This window comes from Corella eumyota, chromosome 6 (assembly GCF_963082875.1).
Source record: "Corella eumyota chromosome 6, kaCorEumy4.1, whole genome shotgun sequence".
NCBI classification, from domain to species: domain Eukaryota; kingdom Metazoa; phylum Chordata; class Ascidiacea; order Phlebobranchia; family Corellidae; genus Corella; species Corella eumyota.
Window position 1 is genome coordinate 4,316,744 of NC_137495.1, and position 21,662 is coordinate 4,338,405.

The 21,662-nt window shown below is 30.3% G+C and overlaps 1 protein-coding gene across 2 annotated transcripts; it reads left to right on the forward strand.

The window, feature by feature from the left end:
- The first annotated feature begins 10,713 nt into the window (after positions 1-10,713).
- LOC145754551 (uncharacterized) lies at positions 10,714-15,100 on the forward strand. 2 transcript variants are annotated; one of them, XM_082570624.1, is made up of 11 exons: positions 10,714-10,962; positions 11,333-11,444; positions 11,620-11,726; positions 11,974-12,096; positions 12,269-12,464; positions 12,799-12,894; positions 13,190-13,742; positions 13,995-14,110; positions 14,313-14,492; positions 14,584-14,719; positions 14,820-15,100. In XM_082570624.1, the coding sequence occupies exons 1-11, from the start codon at positions 10,900-10,902 to the stop codon at positions 14,902-14,904; spliced, it is 1,767 nt and encodes a 588-aa protein (XP_082426750.1). In that variant the 5' UTR covers positions 10,714-10,899; the 3' UTR covers positions 14,905-15,100. The 2 variants fall into 2 exon arrangements, with proteins under 2 accessions (XP_082426750.1, XP_082426751.1); XM_082570625.1 differs by having other exon boundaries at positions 13,253-13,742.
- The last annotated feature ends 6,562 nt before the right edge of the window (positions 15,101-21,662 follow it).

Sequence of the window (21,662 nt, forward strand, 5' to 3'; positions counted from 1 at the left end):
ATTTTTTGTACAGATTCTACATCCAAGTTATTTTTTGCCTCGTCAAAAGTGGAAAATAATTACGCGTACGATGAATGGATAACCAGCACCGAGTCGTCTTATTACCAATGGCTGGCTTACAAAGTTGAATATGAATTATTGAAAGCCTTTAATTATAATGAACCCATAGTGAAGTCAGTTAACGGTATGCAATAAAGTTCTATATGAGCATTTAATTTAAGTTAAGCAATAAATAATGTTAGTCTATTCAAAAAAAAAATTTTGAAATGCAAATAATTTATAGCTTTATTGATATGGAAAAATTTTCTTATCAAACAAGCATATTTCTTATTTAATTTTAATTTTTGTTATTTAGTTACTAGCTTTACAATGACGCCAACCACAGCAAACTACTACATCCATACCATAGAGAATAATGATACTTTCTCAATCTCGTCATTATTGCAAAATTATATCAATGCTGCTCGAAATTTTGATGTTAATATTTTCGATTACAAACTATTTCTGCAACTTCCTATTATAAGTGGTAACTATATCTGAAATCATTAATTAAGTGTTGATGTAATATTTAGTTATCAAGATTAACTTATTTTATAACAGACCTTTCTTAGGACATTTATATACGTTTGGCATACTTTTTTTGTATTTGATCAATAGTAATTATTAATAGCCATATACTACATTTTGTGTAAAAAATTGTAATAAATCTTTTTTGCCTAGATTTTAATGAATGTGGATCATCAGACAGTTGCGCAAAAAATGCTGAATGCACGAACACTGCGGGAAGTTATACTTGCAAATGTAAACCAGGATTCGAGGGAGATGGCTTTAAAACCTGTTTGGATATCGACGAATGTTCTTCAGGACTAGATGTGTGCTTAGAAGGTCAGGCTTGCTATAACAAGGAGGGTTCATATTCTTGTTCTTGCCCCACTGGGTATGAAGTTAACGTTGACTTGGAATGTATTGACATTGATGAGTGTATTGGGTTGAATAGATGTAATGAAACTGGAGCTCAAACGCCGTGTTACAACACACAAGGTAACTAAAAAAATAAACTTGTATAATAGACAGCAGTTCTATTTTATTATTTGTTTTTTTGATTGGTGTAACGATTTTGCGTGACTTTATATGACTGTACAAAATATTGACACACAACCGTCTACAGCTTGCATCACGAATACTAATACAATACAGTTAAACAGTCAAAGCAACAAGTCACGTGATACAGAACACGTAATAATGTTAAGGTGTAAAGACGAGACTCTAGGTGTAAACACGTGACAAGGAATAGATAAGACTTAAGAGTAAACAACAGTATGGCGGATTCGTTACATTAGTTATATTTAGTTGAAAGGGGCTGTGGCAATAAAACCTGTGCAAGGTTTATGACAACGTACCAAATGTATTTTTCACATACAATGTTTTAGAACTGTTTAGAAAAACATTTTAAGGTAACAGTCATTTGAATATGTTTTATTTAAGGAAGCTACGTTTGTGATTGTCCGAATGGATTTCTTCGACGGAACGGTACATGTCAAGATGTTGACGAATGCGACCAATCATTAAATATAACAGGTACGTTCAAATATTATAATACCACTGTATTTCATAAGTTAATATATCACAATATTGATACAACCTTTATAAAACACCATCTGTTTTATAGACTTATTTCTTATTAACTATAGACTTATGCCTTATTAAACCTCAAATTTATTATTTTAATATAGATTCTTTCAAACATGACTGCGACACCACCAGTAACTGCACGAACACTATCGGTTCCTATATTTGCCAGTGTTCAGAAGGTTACAAGAATACTCTTTTACAAGGCAGATGTGTCGACATAAACGAATGCAGTGAAATCTATTCGGCATGTCCTGACAATGCCACATGCGAAAATGCCGATGGTTCTTACAAATGTATTTGTCCTGGTGGCTTGCAATATAACGGTACACACTGCATTGCAATGGGTGAATGTATTAGTTCACCATGTACTGGTAACAAAACAGTTTGTGTGAGCCTGGAAAACGGATATGATTGTATATGTGAAGAAGGTTACGGGATTTCTGGGATAGATTGTTATGATATTGACGAATGTGAGGTAACTGCTTGATGTTATATTATCCTAAACTCAAAAAATTGAAGTTTAAATTTTAATGGTGATACACAAACATGGTAAAATAACTAATTGTGCAGTCTTATTCTTGTAGGAGGATTTACATCTGTGTTTAACTAACGCCGAATGCTACAACTTAGAGGGAGATTATGGGTGTTTATGCAACTCAGGTTATACAGGGAATGGCCTTGATTATTGTATAGCGCTTGGCGATGACAATTCTACTTTTATCAAAACATGTGACGCAGTACTTGGGCCGTTGACAGTTGATTTTATTGGTGCTGACGATTTACTTTGTCACGAGGAGGCTTCATGCATATCGGTTAACTCTTTTTCAAGTCAGAAGTACGAATGTGTTTGTGACTTGGGCTACGAAGGTAATGGAACGTTGTGTAAGGACGAGGATGAATGTGAAAGCGGTTTACACTCCTGTGATATTAATGCCGAATGTTCAAATGAAGAGGTAAGAATAGTTTGTAATAAATTCAGAAGTGACTTAAAATAGCAATAATTGTGTATTGACTACTTACGATTGCACAGTTGCATAAAGGCATTTATTTTACATTTCTTATTTTGTGCTTTTTATAAATGTAGCCTTAGTATGCTAACAATAGCTATGATATCAGGGGTTTTACGAATGCGGTTGTCTTGATGGATTTACAGGAACTGGTTTTACTTGCGACGACATCGATGAATGCTTGTCAGTCGTATGCTCAGACAATGCTACTTGTACCAACGCAGCAGGCGATTATTTTTGTAGTTGTGATACTGGATATGTCCAATCTTCAGATGGCACTCTCTGCATAGGTAACCTCATGTAAACCAAATTATAAGTGATGTGCCATTTTATAAGTGGAGGTGTAAATGATAAATGTAAGGTGTTTGATATGGCTTTCTTAAGTTGCATATGCATGATATTAATTTTGTAGGTATGGGTACCCGTTTTTGCTAAAACTGTCCTTTTTTATTTAGAAACCAAGTCATTTGAAGCCTCAATAAAGCTAAATGCAACTTACGTGTTTAAAAGTTATCTCGAAAACTCCTTATCGTCTGAATACCAAGATTTGGTCTCGTTTCTAAACGAAGAGCTAGCCGTGTTATATGCATGGAACACCTCGCTATACGTTGATGTCCAAGTTAACTCGTTCGCCAATGGAAGCGTTATTGTCAACCACGAAATAACATTTACTGGTCCAGGAGCTCATGACGTAACTGTGACATCACTAAATGCGTCTGTGACGTTGATACTTGAGTCGCGGGCTGATGTCAGTTTATCTCGTTTTAATTTCATAGAAGGGCCAACTCTGGCGTTGGAATTTTTGGAGAAAGAAAACGATATGGAAACTTCGGATAATATTGAGCGCGTGTTCTTTGCCACCATTGACTTGAATCCATCTGTAGTATCTTACTTTGTAGATATGTTTGGGAAGGATTTGTACAGCGAATCATCGGCTGTTGTAAGTGGACTAACAGCCAAACTGAAACGAGATCTTTTTCATGCGTATTCTAATCAAGTGCCAGCTGTACTTAAAATTGAAGCTGACAATATCGAACCTAGGCCTGCGTTTTACCGCAATTTTTCTGAAATTTTAAGTAAATTTGGAGTTAACGAAGCTATGAATACAGACAATTATCTTGTCTATGAAGCCATCATACCACTTAATGTAAACGAAACATCTATCGATACAAACAATTCATCCATCGAATACAAATCTATGATAGCGACCTTGGAAGCAAAATTGGCCAATTCTTATCTAGAATCTTCGGAGATTGAGTTTAATTTAGAAGAAAACCCATATATCTTTGTAAAGATTATCAATATACGACGGACGTCGTCTTTGGAAGAAGAATTCATGGCCCTTAATTTAAGCCTGGGTAATGCTTCATTAGTAGTTGAGCATTTGATTATTACAAAACTTCCTAAAATAAGCGAATTTTGTGCAACAATAATTAGAAACACATCGATGGAGATTAGCACTAATTTAAACCTAACAACAGCTAATGCATCTATCACCAATTCCTGCAATAATTTAACAGAATCAAATAAGAATGTTTCAGGTCGAGATAACTGTTGCAACGATGTTCGCTTGGTTGTTGATACTAAAACTCTACATGAAGACTTCCTCAATGGTTTTGCAAAACCGGTCGAAGATACCAAGGGCATATTAGAATCTGACTTTCCCTGGTCGCCTTGGTGGATAAGATTTATTTCTCAAAGTCCTACTGACTTTTTTATAACCGATAAACCAAACCAAAACTTTGTTACCCAAAATTTGTTTTTAAACCACAGAATAATTATTTATGGTGAAGAAGAAGCTGTAGAAGATATTGATGAAGGCGAACTAACTGAATCATTTCTAAATTACACTTTGTTGAATACGTTAAGCCAGAATATTGGATTTGTGGGGGCACCCATTCATTTAATTGAACTTATTTCAAACGAAAACCAAAATAAAAATGTCACAGATGGATCGAGAACTGGGATAGTGCCCAAAATCGACGAAGAAGAAATAGCATTTAAGGCAAGCATTTACATCAGTACCGCTTGGCCAGCAAACCAGTTAAATATTATTGTCCAGGGTTCAAGTTTGTTTGATTATCTGGTTGAACTATTTAAATGTGAATTGGAGAAGGCCTATCTTTTTACTAACGAGTTTGAAATTGAAGTAGAAATACTTGAAATTCGCGCCTCTACTTCAGCAGATGCTCGATTTAATCACATTCCAGAATCAATAACCAACAACAGTCTTGTCATAGACCACGTTATAGAAATTAAAACAAACGATACTGATTTAAACATCGACTCCAATGACTTAATATCTTTTTACAACAATTCAGCTGAGGCTAACTTATTTTCACCATCCTTGTTCCAGCATATACCATGGACTGTGCTAGAAATTGAGATGGAACCTAGTGTAATTTGCGACTCAGTAAACGGTGTAACCACTCAAAGTTTTGTAGTCAAGGGGAACTCGACTTTAGTTTGTCACGAAGAAGCCGAATGTGTTCAAGATGTTGACCTTACCTTTAAATGCGAATGCGAAGATAGTTATGCTGGAAACGGTTCTTGGTGTTCTAAGATCAATGAATGCGAGAGTGATATGCACGCCTGTCATTTTTATGCGAAGTGTGAGACTGTTGAGGTAAGTAAGTTTAATTATCTTTACCCAACAAGCAATTAGGCACATATGAGTTAAGTAACAGTTACTTTAAAAATTTAAAAAACAACTTTAAATTAAAGTTGCATGTTTTAATCAATTTAAATTTGTAAAGTTGACTGTTGCCATCTCTAAAGCTTTAATGCCAAAACCTTTATCCTGTTGTGATATTTTATTCTTTTTAACATTTTTTTAGGACGGTTACGAATGCAAATGCAATGATGGTTATACAGGAGACGGTTATGAGTGTTTGGAAAACAACGAATGTAAACAGGACGAAAACAAATGTAACGATGAAGCAACTTGTTATAATGAAGTCGGAAATATAACTTGCGTTTGTGATGAGGGTTTTGCAGGGGATGGTTTTAACTGCACAGGTACAAAAAAATTAATATAATGTATTTATAATTTAGTGCCATTTAAAAGTGATAGCATAGGTAACCTCATGTAAACCAAGTTATAAGTGATGTGCCATTTTATAAGTGGAGGTGTGAATAATAAATGTAAAGTGTTTGATATGGCTTTCTTAAGTTGCATATGCATGATATTAATTTTGTAGGTATATGTACCTGTTTTTGCTAAATCGGTCTTTTTTTATTTAGAAACCAAGTCATTTGAAGCCTCAATAAAGCTAAATGCAACTTACGTGTTTAAAAGTTATCTCGAAAACTCCTTATCGTCTGAATACCAAGATTTGGTCTCGTTTCTAAACGAAGAACTAGCTGTGTTATATGCATGGAACACTTCGCTATACGTTGATGTTCAAGTTAACTCGTTCGCCAATGGAAGCGTAATTGTCAACCACGAAATAGCATTTACTGGTCCAGGAGCTCATGACGTAACTGTGACGTCACTAAACGCGTCTGTGACGTTGATACTTGAGTCGCGGGCTGATGTCAGTTTATCTCGTTTTAATTTCATAGAAGGGGATATTCTAACGCTGAACTTTTTGGAGAAAGAAAACGATACGGAAACTTCGGATAATATTGAGCGCGTGTTCTTTGCTACCATTGACCTAAATCCATCTGTAGTATCTTACTTTGTAGATATGTTTGGGCAAGATTTGTACAGCGAATCATCGGCTGTTGTTAGTGGACTAACAGCCAAACTGGAACGAGATCTTTTTCATGCGTATTTTAATCAAGTGCCAGCTGTACTTAAAATTGAAGCTGAAAATATCGAACCCCGGCCTGCGTTTTACCGCAATTTTTCTGAAATTTTAAATAAATTTGGAGCTAACGAAGCTATGAATACAGACAATTATCTTGTCTATGAAGCAGTCATACCACTTAATATAGACGAAACATCTATTGATACTAACCAATCATCAATCGAATACAAGTCTATGATAGCGACCTTGGAAGCAAAATTGGTCAATTCTTATCTAGAATCTTCGGAGATTGAGTTTAATTTAGAAGAAAACCCATATATCTTTGTAAAGATTATCAATATACGACGGACGTCGTCTTTAGAAGAAGAATTCATGGCCCTTAATTTAAGCCTGGGTAATGCTTCATTAGTAGTTGAGCATTTGATTATTACAAAACTTCCTAAAATAAGCGAATTTTGTGCAACAATAATTAGAAACACATCGATGGAGAATAACACAAATTTAAACCTAACAACAGATAATGCATCTATCACCAATTCCTGCAATAATTTAACAGAATCAAATAAGAATGTTTTAGGTCGAGATAACTGTTGCAACGATGTTCGCTTGGTTGTTGATACTAAAACTCTACATGAAGACTTCCTCAATGGTTTTGCAAAACCGGTCGAAGATACCAAGGGCATATTAGAATCTGACTTTCCCTGGTCGCCTTGGTGGATAAGATTTATTTCTCAAAGTCCTACTGACTTTTTTATAACCGATAAACCAAACCAAAACTTTGTTACCCAAAATTTGTTTTTAAACCACAGAATAATTATTTATGGTGAAGAAGAAGCTGTAGAAGATATTGATGAAGGCGAACTAACTGAATCATTTCTAAATTACACTTTGTTGAATACGTTAAGCCAGAATATTGGATTTGTGGGGGCACCCATTCATTTAATTGAACTTGATTCAAACGAAAACCAAAATAAAAATGTCACAGATGGATCGAGAAGTGGGGAAGTGCCTGAAATCAACGAAGAAGAAATAGCTTTTAAGGCAAGCATTTACATCAGTACCGCTTGGCCAGCAAACCAGTTAAATATTATTGTCCAGGGTTCAAGTTTGTTTGATTACTTGGTTGAACTATTTGAAGGGGAATTAGAGAAGGCCTACCTTTTTACCAACGAGTTTGAAATTGAAGTAGAAATACTTGAAATTCGCGCCTCTACTTTAGCAGACGCCCGATTTGATCACATTTCTGAATCAATTATAATCAACAGTCTTGTCATAGACCACGTTATAGAAATTAAAACAAACGATACTGATTTAAACATCGACTCCAATGACTTAATATATTTTTACAACAATTCAGCTGAGGCTAACTTATTTTCACCATCCTTGTTCCAGCATATACCTTGGGCTGTGCTAAAAATTAAGATGGAGCCCAGTTTAATTTGCGACCCAGTAAACGGCGAGACAACCCAAAGTTATGTAGTCATGGAGAACTCGACTTTGGTTTGTCACGAAGAAGCCGAATGTGTTCAAGATGTTGACCTTACCTTTAAATGCGAATGCGAAGATAGTTATGCTGGAAACGGTTCTTGGTGTTCTAAGATCAATGAATGCGAGAGTGATATGCACGCCTGTCATTATTACGCAGAGTGTAAGACTAATGATGTAAGTAGGTTTAATTATCTTTAACCAACAAGCAATTAGGCACATATGAGTCAAGTAACAATTACTTTGAAAGTTCAAAAACAACTTTAAATCATAAGTTGCATGTTTTAATTATTTTAAAATTGTAAAGTTGACTGTTGTCATCTCTAAAGCTGTAATGCCAAAATCTTCATCTTGTTTTGATATTTTATTCTTTTTAACATTTTTTTAGGACGGTTACGAATGCGAATGCAATGATGGTTATACAGGAGATGGGTATGAGTGTTTGGAAAACAACGAATGTAAACAGGACGAAAACGAATGTAACGATGATGCAACTTGTTATAATAATGTCGGCAATATTACTTGCGTTTGTGATGACGGCTTTGCAGGGGATGGTTTTAACTGCACAGGTCGGAAAAATAATATATTATATTTATAATTTGGTATTTTAAAACTAGGCTAATTTTATTTATTTTTAATTTTAATACAATTTTTTTTTGATTGTAGGACGTCAACTAGTTCAAGCAAGTATTTTACTAAATCCCTTCTTTAAATATATCGAGGCTATGAAATCTCCAACAACACCTCAGTTTCTATACCTTTCTTCGTTGGTAAAAAATCAGCTGGAGTATATATTTGGGTTCGATCAAAACTTTGAGTACGACATTACTATTCTGTCACTTTTAAATGGCAGTGTTATTGCTGAATTTATTATTGACGTTGTCGGACCTGGGGTAGAAGATGTAACCGCGCTTTCGATTAACGAAACTTTTGCTGAAAACCTTGTTCTTGCTAAAACTAATCAGTTTTTGGGCCCAACAATTGTTTATGAATATCCACTTGGAATTAAGATATTAACTGAAAAGAAACTTAAACAGTTGCTTAACGATAGAAATGTCACGATTGCTAAGTTAGAAAAATATCAACCGTTACAAAAAGAACGAAAGATAGAAGATCAATTTTCTGCTTACATTCAAATTAATAAAGACATTTTAAAGAACTTTGAATTAAAAGAAACTGATTTTGAAATGACATCTTTGCCTGTGATGAAATTTTCTGCCAAACTGGAAAGGGATTTATTACGTCGGTATTCGTCAAAGATAAACAACGTTAAAAAAGTTGTGGTGGAAAAAATTTATTCTAAATGTGATTTTGTGAACAATTTTAACGATTTGTTAAATCAAACTATAGGTAATCAATCTCAGGTCGTTATCTTTAAAAGTTCGGTATTTATTTCCGAAATTCGAAACAATTCTAAAGAAGCAAACTATCTTTATATGGAAAAAGTTAGAACGGATTTGAGACAGGCCTACATTAACATACTTTCAATTTTTAACAAAAGGGAGAGTACAAGTGACTTTCAAAATAAAACCAATAACACATCTTCCTTAAATGATAGAAATAGTTTCGAAAACATGAAGAAAAACCTAAAGTTACCCATTTTACGAGTGGTCATTTCTAATATTCGCCAAGCAACAGTGGGTGAATTAAGTTCGCAATTTAACGCAGCTAATTCGTCATTTGTAGCTGATCACTTTGTAGTTATCCAGCTGCCGGATCTTAGCGCTGTATGTAATATAAATGAAACATTGTTAAACAATACAACCTGGAATGTCTCTAATTTTAACGTAACATTATGTAACGATTTTTTGAAAATGGGAGACATTTTACTTAAAATTAAGCCTGAGCTTTTGGCAAAATCTTTTGAAGCTTTTAAATCCGTAAACGATTTAAATCAATCTGCCATACAAAGTCTTCCATGGAACATAACCAAATTTAATCCCTTGAACACTCCCAACGAAGCTTCAAGTTTAAACCAAACTATGTTGTTTCTTGCGCCAGTAAAATCCAATACTAACTTGTCCTGCTTTGAAGAGGAAATCTTTGCTAAACATACGATCGTTGTTTCTGGCGAAAATACAACTTCACTTCGTAATATTGATGAAATAAAATTGCTTACAACTTTTATTAATTCATTGAATGATACACGAGCAACAGATGGTTTTAGAGGCTTTCCAGTATATTTATGGAAACATTTGAAAGGTTCTTTAGCAAATATTTATAACGAAAGCGACTATGATGATTTAAAACAACGACTAAACACGACTGTCTTACCGAAAGATGTTTGGAGATCCTTAATTCAGTTAAACGTAACCACTTCCGAAGAAATAGCTGACTTTGAAAACGATGACATTAGAATGTTTCTTGGAGATGTGGCAAACAAAACAAACATAAACCAAGTTGTACAACAAGATATTAGAAATGGTTTATTGGTACTTTTAAATTCGGATCGGTTTAGTTTCGATAAAATTGGGGAGGTTGTAGTTATTTTAGCAAACTTGGACGTACAAGCAAGGTCGCTTTTATTGTCTATAGTAAGTTTAAATATACCTGGTCTGTTTTATATCCCAATACAATATCGACAACTAATCATTTTTGCTCTTACTATTTGATACTACCCGTGTAACTATTATACTTATCTTTTCTTCTATGGTGCTAGAAACAACTGCTCAACTTTAAATAGTTTTACTGCATATATAGAGCTATAGTTTGTGTTTTTTTTATAATATTATTGTGTTTTTTTAGTTTAAAATTTTACGTATTAAAAAAAAAAATTTTGTAAATAAAATTGGAAACTCTGAACTTTGATCAGTGTTAAATAATTTTTAATGGGAAAGTCGAGATCAAGAATTATTTTATAAAATACTTCTTTATAAGGCTAAAAAACGCATTTTTTGCATAAACTGATTATTTTAAAGTTGTAAAATAGATTAAAGTTTGTCTTTGCCAATCGGGCTGAATACTGCAAAAGTTTTTGATGTCTTGTCACTCGAAAATTTAGTGGTTTTGGTTGTCTGCCAGAAATGGATATAAATGAAGTTATTTCAATCGCCAAGCAGAACAAAAACGAAGCTAAAAATTTAAAGGTGATTTTATTTAAACTGCCTTTATTTCATATTTCAATTTGTTGGTAACTTATACTGTTTGGCCGTTTGAGTATCGTTGATGTTGGGATAAAAGCCAATTTATTAATTTAGTCAGTTAGTACTTTTACATAAATGTGTGCATATGCCAACAAAAGAATTCCAAAATAAAAATTTATAAACTATAGAATAGGATATCAAATTATAAAAGGGGCCAAGAAAGGAATCTATAAAATTAAACTACTTTCCACCAACAAGTCAAGCTTTTATAATAGGCATAAATCTGTTTATAACTTCTATTGTGTATGGTGTAAATATGGCGTTGTATTACCCAACCATAACCTTTGTGTAAAATGTTCTTATGTTTTTTTAGAAAACTGGTTATTCAACCCAACTTAAAGGACCTAAAAAACTTGGTAAAAATGTAGATCCAAAAGCCATTCAAGCATTTTTAAATCGAAAAAAGGAAGATGAAAAAAGACAAGGTTTGTTAAACAATATATTTATTTAAAGTTGATGTTGTACTTGTACGAAACTTGTACTATATTTGAATGTATATATATATATATATATATATATATGTATACTTTAATATTCGGCAATTAATTCTGTAAATGTGACTTTACAATTGTATTGTATAAATGGTTAATTTTTTTAAAGCTGCCGACCAAAAAGTTAAGAAAAAGGAGTTAACAAAATTACGAGATGAGAAAAATACATCGCGAAAAGCTCGAGCAATGGCATCAAGAACTAAAGATAATCTCTTGGTAAATAAATTTTTATGGTAACACTTTACTTTGCTTAGTTTAATCTTATTACCTTTTTATAAATTGATGGACCCCCTTAAATCATGTGCTCGCCTTTTTTTGTGACTAAAACATATTTTTTGAAAAGTCAAGGCCTAAATAGCTAAAAATAATTGACCTCATAAATTATTGTTATGCTCTGTAAGCCATGCTTTTAGTTAATGTTATAAAAAGGGTTTAAATTCTTATTTATTCTGTTTCTTTTTAGGGCTATAAAGGTGAGGATTGTCTAGGTTTGTACAAAGAAAAAAGAGGTCGTGGTGATCCAATTTTAACCGCAGAGGAAGAAATGAAACATCAAGCTTTTATGAACAAGATTTTAAAAATCCCGGTATTAAAATTTGCTTCATTTTCATCTTGTATGTAGCAATTCTTATTTAATGTTACTTTTAGGAAAAATATTTACAACTTTTTATTTTTTTTTTGAATTAAAATATAATATGTATATTTTGTTTTGATTAACAAAAATACCACAAATATTAATACCCAATTTATATTTTTAGAAACTAAAAGCGGTAGAAGAAATTAAAAAACCTCCCTTATCGGAAAGCGAACGAAGACATGAAAAACAACGCGAGAAAAATCGAAAAAGAGCAAGAACTGAAGCCTCTGGGTTAAATTTTACTGAACTTTTATCTTTGGCTGAAAACAAAACCAAACAATCTTCAGACGATAATTCTTCTGTTGCTTCCGATTCTGGTAAATTATAAACATATTTAATTGAATTATCAACTGCCATTTACATGTATTTTTACTTGCTTTAAAAGAATATGTATAATTTTTTTAAAACTTGCTAAATTAATTAATATTTGGGTTAAAATTAATATATGGGTTAATTATTGTTGACACTTTTTTTTATTTGTTCTTAGCACATTCTTGTTATATGGCATAAACACCTAGTGTATCAATAAACGTATTAGGATAGAATACAAAAATGTACAGACAATTAAATGTTTTTATACAAACAAATTAAAAGAAATTGCCATAATTATCTGCATATAAATGTTAATTATCTAAAAAAAAATTTTTGTAGACAGTGATAATGATGATAACTTATCAACTCAGGAAAAATTTGAGCGGGAAAGAAGAAAAAGAAAAGCACTGGAAGCCAAACTTAAATCTCAAAACGGTATTAATTTACACAAAATAATATGGTGCTTTATTGAAAGTTTTTTTTTTAGTTTATATATTTATTTATTCGCGACGTGGGAAAGGGCAACTTTCAGCCTAAACCTATACTGTACACGAGTCATAAGTTGCCATTAATAGTTTGGGATATTATAAATGTCCTGTAACTTAGCTGCTAATTAAATGTTTGCTCAGCAGGAGTATATACCATTTATACTGCCTCCTTAAAGGCTATAGCATAAGACCAGCAGGAATGTTATTTAAGGTTTGTAAGAACAGAAATATTTTCATTACAGGGACAAAACGGGATTATTATGTTAGACCTGGGCATTACATTATTTGTTTTAAAAACATTGCAGGTTTAAAAAGAAAAAGTGATAATAATTCTTCCAATTTTAAAATCGCAAAACTATCAAAAGGATTATCGGAAGTTGACAAAAGAGAAAAAATTAAGCAACTTATGTCAAAATATAAAAACAAAAAAGGTGAAACTTCTGGCAACCAATCATCTTCTTACTCCAACAATAAAGTTAAAAAAACAGAAAATAGAAAAGGTTCTAACTCAAACTCTACTAACTCGATCTCAAAAACTTACAAACCAAACTCCAGCAAAAATAAAGTCAATATAAGTAAACCCTTGGACAAAAGGAAAGATGAGAAGAAAAATAATTTTAAAACTACCTCCAAATCATTAAAACCAAATTTAAATGAAAACAAATCCCAACTAAAAACAAATCCTTATATGAATGAGATAAATAAGAAAAAAGAAATGCAAAAAAGGAAAGAAGAGCTCACAAAAAGAAAACAACCGCCGAACCCTTACAGTGATATCATGGAAAAAGCCAAAGGGTGGGTTGATAAATTTAAACTTAATGTTAATATTGTTTTTATTAGACCCAACTCGTCAATAACCAGCCCTACGGTCAAGATTTAAATTTTGGCCTATAAATTGGACATATTTATATATATAGATTTATTTCGTCCACCAAGCCCCATTGTAAATAATTGTTTTGGGGATAAGCAATTTAAATAGCTTTTTTGTAGTTTGATATTTTGAATGTTATTAAACTTGAAATACCTAATTCTAAAATTTATTTTTAGTAATTTGAAACCGAAAACTCAATGTACACTGAGTGTAACAAGCTCAGGCGTTCGTACAAATTATCCGGGTGTTTCAGAAACTGATCCGAGAAGCTCAAAAGTTTACAGAAACTCCGGTTTGTTTTGGGTGTAGTTCACCCTTACTTAGTTTAATATTGATTTTAGAACTTTATTTAATATACCTGTAATAAACCTGTACAGTAACACTGTCATAGGTACTGTTATCATTAACACACACTAGGCCTATAAAACTGTAACGAAGGTATCCTTATATTTAGAGAGACAAAGTGATTTTTTATTTTTTTAAATATTTTTTAGTAATGGATGCCAACAAGCAACGTGCACTTCAAATATTTGCTAAGAAAAACAACAATGGTGGTTATCATCATCATCCCTTAGTTGCTAGAAATGCTTTGCAACGACCCCAAGCACTTTGGGATGATGATGAAGATGAGTATGATTCAGACATGGAGGGATTTATCGATGATGAGGAAGATGGTAAAAAGTTTAAAATTTTTTATGTAACTATAGGTTTTCTTATTAAAAATGATTAAAAAGGTGAACTGAATTTGATTAAATTAAATTTAAGGTAATGATCTCAATATCACAGCAACAATTGGTAAACTTTTTGGGTATGATAAGTCGAAATATGGCAGAGAAAGTGAATATGAATTATCAAAAATGGATGCCAGTTATAGAGATATACAACGAGAGGAAAAATGGAGGTAGAAAATAAACACTTAATAATTTTTCTTTATTTTAATAATAATGTTTGGAAACTTGTTGAACTTTGATTTTCTACTTTTACTTATTTTTTGTTTTTAGTTCAAAAATAGCTCAGCAAGAAGATGCAAAAGAGGCTAAGCTAGAGGAAGAAAGATTACGAAAAAAAAAGATGAAAAAAAGATAAAATAATTCAACTTGATTTTATGTTTTGTCTGCAATATTTTTCTTTAAAGTTCTTATTGGTAACTTTAATTGTTATAGATTACTATGCAGGAATTGTTTTCTGTTAAACTGACTTTAACTTTGAGAGTTTTAGAATACTGTGCTTCATAGGAAACTGCTGCTTAATATGATTTTATGTTTTTTGGAAATAAATTGGTGTTACTGAAAATAAATTGGTGTATGAAAATCACGTTATCAAAAAAAAAAAATTTAAATTAGCGACTTTCGTGCATCATCTTGCAGTAAAAAAATCATTTTTAAATTTAAAAAAAGAAATTTTGGTGCAAAAAAATTCCTTTTAATCTAATATAAGTCAGTTTAACGTCTTTAATTTGACCAAAAATAAAAAAAATTATTTTGGCATTTTTTGCAAAAAAAGGCTCTTACAGTCTACTATAAGCCATCTTAACGTTTTAAACCTGTTCTTAACAATTTAAAAACGACGTTTTTATTAAAAAATACAATTTGAAAAATAGCGATTCACGTGCACCATCTTGCAGTACAAAATTTATTTTTAAAATAAAGTAAAATTTGGGGCATTTTGGTGCAAAAAAAATCCTTTTAATCTTTATAAGTCAGTTTAAATTTTCTTATAGGTCAGTTTAACGTCTTTAAAATCAAGTTTTTGTCGAATTTCGGTGACTTACTTTCTCCCCCCAAAACAGCGATTTTCGGCATTTTCTTGCAAGGGTAAATTTGCCTCGGTGTTTTTGCTAAATTTGACCGAAAATGAAAAAAAAATATTTTGGCATATCTTTGCAGAAATGGCTCCTACAGTCAACTATAAGCTATCTTAACGTTTTCAACCTGTTTTTAACTATTTAAAAACGACGTTGCGCTTCAAATAAGATGTTCAATTTCGGGATTTGAAATTTTGCGAAAATTTAGTAAATATGTCATAACTTTATTAATATTAAATATTTTTTCATAATTTTTTTGAAATAGGATATTTAGATCAGTGCGGTTCTATTGGTTTGGTTTAAATTCGATTAAAATTTTTTTAATTTTTTTGAAAATTTTATTGGCCCACTTTATATAGTACCAGTATATGGGGGGGGGGCAATAATTTTTTGCCCTAACTTTTTTATTTTTGGATTTTTTCGCAAATTTCTTCATCTCTTATGTTAGTTAGGGCAATGCGCATCAAATAAGATGTTTAATTTCGGGATTTGAAATTTTGCGAAAATTTAGTAAATATGTCATAACTTTATTAATATTAAATATTTTTTCATAATTTTTTTGAAATAGGCTATTTAGATCAGTGCGGTTCTATTGGTTTGGTTTAAATTCGATTAAATTTTTTTTAATTTTTTTGAAAATTTTATTGGCCCACTTTATATAGTACCAATATGAGGGGGGGGGGGGCAATAATTTTTTGCCCTAACTTTTTTATTTTTGGATTTTTTCGCAAATTTCTTCATCTCTTATATTAGTTAGGGCAATGCGCATCAAATAAGATGTTTAATTTCGGGATTTGAAATTTTGCGAAAATTTAGTAAATATGTCATAACTTTATTAATATTAAATATTTTTTCATAATTTTTTTGAAATAGGATATTTAGATCAGTGCGGTTCTATTGGTTTGGTTTAAATTTGATTTAAATTTTTAAATTTTTTTGAAATTTTTATTGGCCCACTTTATTTAGTACTAATATATGGGGTGGGGGGCAATAATTTTTTGCCCTAACTATTTTATTTTTGGATTTTTTCGCAAATTTCTTTATCTCTTATGTTAGTTAGGGCAATGCGCATCAAATAAGATGTTTAATTTCGGGATTTGAAATTTTGCGAAAATTTAGTAAATATGTCATAACTTTATTAATATTAAATATTTTTTCATAATTTTTTTGAAATAAGATATTAAGATCAGTGCGGTTCTATTGGTTTGGTTTAAATTTGATTTAAATTTTTCAATTTTTTTGAAATTTTTATTGGCGCACTTTATAATAGTAACAATATATGGGGTGGGGGGGCAATAATTTTTTGCCCTAACTTTTTTATTTTTGGATTTTTTCGCAAATTTCTTTATCTTTTATGTTAGTTAGGGCAATGCGCATCAAATAAGATGTTTAATTTCGGGATTTGAAATTTTGAGAAAATTTAGTAAAAATGTCATAACTTTATTAATATTAAATATTTTTTCATAATTTTTTTGAAATAGGATATTTTAACTAGTGCGGTTCTATTGGTTTGGTTTAAATTCGATTAAAATTTTTTAATTTTTTTGAAAATTCTATTGGCCCACTTTATATAGTACCAGTATATGGGGTGGGGGGCAATAATTTTTTGCCCTAACTTTTTTATTTTTGGATTTTTTCGCAAATTTCTTTATCTTTTATGTTAGTTAGGGCAATGCGCATCAAATAAGATGTTTAATTTCGGGATTTGAAATTTTGCGAAAATTTAGTAAATATGTCATAACTTTATTAATATTAAATATTTTTTCATAATTTTTTTGAAATAGGATATTTAAACCAGTGCGGTTCTATTGGTTTGGTTTAAATTTGATTTAAATTTTTCAATTTTTTTGAACTTTTTATTGGCGCACTTTATATAGTAACAATATATGGGGTGGGGGGGCAATAATTTTTTGCCCTAACTTTTTTATTTTTGGATTTTTTCGCAAATTTCTTTATCTCTTATGTTAGTTAGGGCAATGCGCATCAAATAAGATGTTTAATTTCGGGATTTAAAATTTTGCGAAAATTTAGTAAATATGTCATAACTTTATTAATATTAAATATTTTTTCATAATTTTTTTGAAATAGGATATTTTGACTAGTGCGGTTCTATTGGTTTGGTTTAAATTCGATTAAAATGTTTTAATTTTTTTGAAAATTCTATTGGCCCACTTTATATAGTACCAGTATATGGGGTGGGGGGCAATAATTTTTTGCCCTAACTTTTTTATTTTTGGATTTTTTCGCAAATTTCTTTATCTTTTATGTTAGTTAGGGCAATGCGCATCAAATAAGATGTTTAATTTCGGGATTTGAAATTTTGCGAAAATTTAGTAAATATGTCATAACTTTATTAATATTAAATATTTTTTCATAATTTTTTTGAAATAGGATATTTTAACTAGTGCGGTTCTATTGGTTTGGTTTAAATTCGATTAAAATTTTTTAATTTTTTTGAAAATTCTATTGGCCCACTTTATATAGTACCAGTATATGGGGTGGGGGGCAATAATTTTTTGCCCTAACTTTTTTATTTTTGGATTTTTTCGCAAATTTCTTTATCTTTTATGTTAGTTAGGGCAATGCGCATCAAATAAGATGTTTAATTTCGGGATTTGAAATTTTGCGAAAATTTAGTAAATATGTCATAACTTTATTAATATTAAATATTTTTTCATAATTTTTTTGAAATAGGATATTTTGACCAGTGCGGTTCTATTGGTTTGGTTTAAATTTGATTTAAATTTTTTGGAAATTTTTATTGGCCCACTTTATATAGTACCAATATTTGGGGTGGGGGGCAATAATTTTTTGCCTTAACTTTTTTATTTTTGGATTTTTTCGCAAATTTCTTTATGTCTTATGTTAGTTAGGGCAATGCGCATCAAATAAGATGTTTAATTTCGGGATTTGAAATTTTGCGAAAATTTAGTAAATATGTCATAACTTTATTAATATTAAATATTTTTTCATAATTTTTTTGAAATAGGCTATTTAGATCAGTGCGGTTCTATTGGTTTGGTTTAAATTCGATTAAATTTTTTTTAATTTTTTTGAAATTTTTATTGGCCCACTTTATATAGTATCAATATTTGGGGTGGGGGGCAATAATTTTTTGCCTTAACTTTTTTATTTTTGGATTTTTTCGCAAATTTCTTTATCTCTTATGTTAGTTAGGGCAATGCGCATCAAATAAGATGTTTAATTTCGGGATTTGAAATTTTGCGAAAATTTAGTAAATATGTCATAACTTTATTAATATTAAATATTTTTTCATAATTTTTTTGAAATAGGATATTTAGATCAGTGCGGTTCTATTGGTTTGGTTTAAATTTGATTTAAATTTTTAAATTTTTTTGAAATTTTTATTGGCCCACTTTATTTAGTACTAATATATGGGGTGGGGGGGCAATAATTTTTTGCCCTAACTTTTTTATTTTTGGATTTTTTCGCAAATTTCTTTATCTTTTATGTTAGTTAGGGCAATGCGCATCAAATAAGATGTTTAATTTCGGGATTTGAAATTTTGAGAAAATTTAGTAAAAATGTCATAACTTTATTAATATTAAATATTTTTTCATAATTTTTTTGAAATAGGATATTTTAACTAGTGCGGTTCTATTGGTTTGGTTTAAATTCGATTAAAATTTTTTAATTTTTTTGAAAATTCTATTGGCCCACTTTATATAGTACCAGTATATGGGGTGGGGGGCAATAATTTTTTGCCCTAACTTTTTTATTTTTGGATTTTTTCGCAAATTTCTTTATCTTTTATGTTAGTTAGGGCAATGCGCATCAAATAAGATGTTTAATTTCGGGATTTGAAATTTTGCGAAAATTTAGTAAATATGTCATAACTTTATTAATATTAAATATTTTTTCATAATTTTTTTGAAATAGGATATTTAAACCAGTGCGGTTCTATTGGTTTGGTTTAAATTTGATTTAAATTTTTCAATTTTTTTGAACTTTTTATTGGCGCACTTTATATAGTAACAATATATGGGGTGGGGGGGCAATAATTTTTTGCCCTAACTTTTTTATTTTTGGATTTTTTCGCAAATTTCTTTATCTCTTATGTTAGTTAGGGCAATGCGCATCAAATAAGATGTTTAATTTCGGGATTTAAAATTTTGCGAAAATTTAGTAAATATGTCATAACTTTATTAATATTAAATATTTTTTCATAATTTTTTTGAAATAGGATATTTTGACTAGTGCGGTTCTATTGGTTTGGTTTAAATTCGATTAAAATGTTTTAATTTTTTTGAAAATTCTATTGGCCCACTTTATATAGTACCAGTATATGGGGTGGGGGGCAATAATTTTTTGCCCTAACTTTTTTATTTTTGGATTTTTTCGCAAATTTCTTTATCTTTTATGTTAGTTAGGGCAATGCGCATCAAATAAGATGTTTAATTTCGGGATTTGAAATTTTGCGAAAATTTAGTAAATATGTCATAACTTTATTAATATTAAATATTTTTTCATAATTTTTTTGAAATAGGCTATTTAGATCAGTGCGGTTCTATTGGTTTGGTTTAAATTCGATTAAATTTTTTTTAATTTTTTTGAAAATTTTATTGGCCCACTTTATATAGTACCAATATGAGGGGGGGGGGGGCAATAATTTTTTGCCCTAACTTTTTTATTTTTGGATTTTTTCGCAAATTTCTTCATCTCTTATATTAGTTAGGGCAATGCGCATCAAATAAGATGTTTAATTTCGGGATTTGAAATTTTGCGAAAATTTAGTAAATATGTCATAACTTTATTAATATTAAATATTTTTTCATAATTTTTTTGAAATAGGATATTTAGATCAGTGCGGTTCTATTGGTTTGGTTTAAATTTGATTTAAATTTTTAAATTTTTTTGAAATTTTTATTGGCCCACTTTATTTAGTACTAATATATGGGGTGGGGGGCAATAATTTTTTGCCCTAACTATTTTATTTTTGGATTTTTTCGCAAATTTCTTTATCTCTTATGTTAGTTAGGGCAATGCGCATCAAATAAGATGTTTAATTTCGGGATTTGAAATTTTGCGAAAATTTAGTAAATATGTCATAACTTTATTAATATTAAATATTTTTTCATAATTTTTTTGAAATAAGATATTTAGATCAGTGCGGTTCTATTGGTTTGGTTTAAATTTGATTTAAATTTTTCAATTTTTTTGAAATTTTTATTGGCGCACTTTATAATAGTAACAATATATGGGGTGGGGGGCAATAATTTTTTGCCCTAACTTTTTTATTTTTGGATTTTTTCGCAAATTTCTTTATCTTTTATGTTAGTTAGGGCAATGCGCATCAAATAAGATGTTTAATTTCGGGATTTGAAATTTTGAGAAAATTTAGTAAAAATGTCATAACTTTATTAATATTAAATATTTTTTCATAATTTTTTTGAAATAGGATATTTTAACTAGTGCGGTTCTATTGGTTTGGTTTAAATTCGATTAAAATTTTTTAATTTTTTTGAAAATTCTATTGGCCCACTTTATATAGTACCAGTATATGGGGTGGGGGGCAATAATTTTTTGCCCTAACTTTTTTATTTTTGGATTTTTTCGCAAATTTCTTTATCTTTTATGTTAGTTAGGGCAATGCGCATCAAATAAGATGTTTAATTTCGGGATTTGAAATTTTGCGAAAATTTAGTAAATATGTCATAACTTTATTAATATTAAATATTTTTTCATAATTTTTTTGAAATAGGATATTTAAACCAGTGCGGTTCTATTGGTTTGGTTTAAATTTGATTTAAATTTTTCAATTTTTTTGAACTTTTTATTGGCGCACTTTATATAGTAACAATATATGGGGTGGGGGGGCAATAATTTTTTGCCCTAACTTTTTTATTTTTGGATTTTTTCGCAAATTTCTTTATCTCTTATGTTAGTTAGGGCAATGCGCATCAAATAAGATGTTTAATTTCGGGATTTAAAATTTTGCGAAAATTTAGTAAATATGTCATAACTTTATTAATATTAAATATTTTTTCATAATTTTTTTGAAATAGGATATTTTGACTAG

What these genes read in the sequence shown, in the direction of transcription:
- LOC145754551 (XM_082570624.1), top strand. Translation starts at nt 10,900, where the DNA reads ATGGATATAAATGAAGTTATTTCAATCGCCAAGCAGAACAAAAACGAA. An exon ending in ATCATGGAAAAAGCCAAAGG is followed by an intron (nt 13,743 to 13,994) that starts GTGGGTTGATAA and finishes ATTTATTTTTAG; the next exon opens with TAATTTGAAACCGAAAACTC. An exon ending in CAACGAGAGGAAAAATGGAG is followed by an intron (nt 14,720 to 14,819) that starts GTAGAAAATAAA and finishes TTTTGTTTTTAG; the next exon opens with TTCAAAAATAGCTCAGCAAG.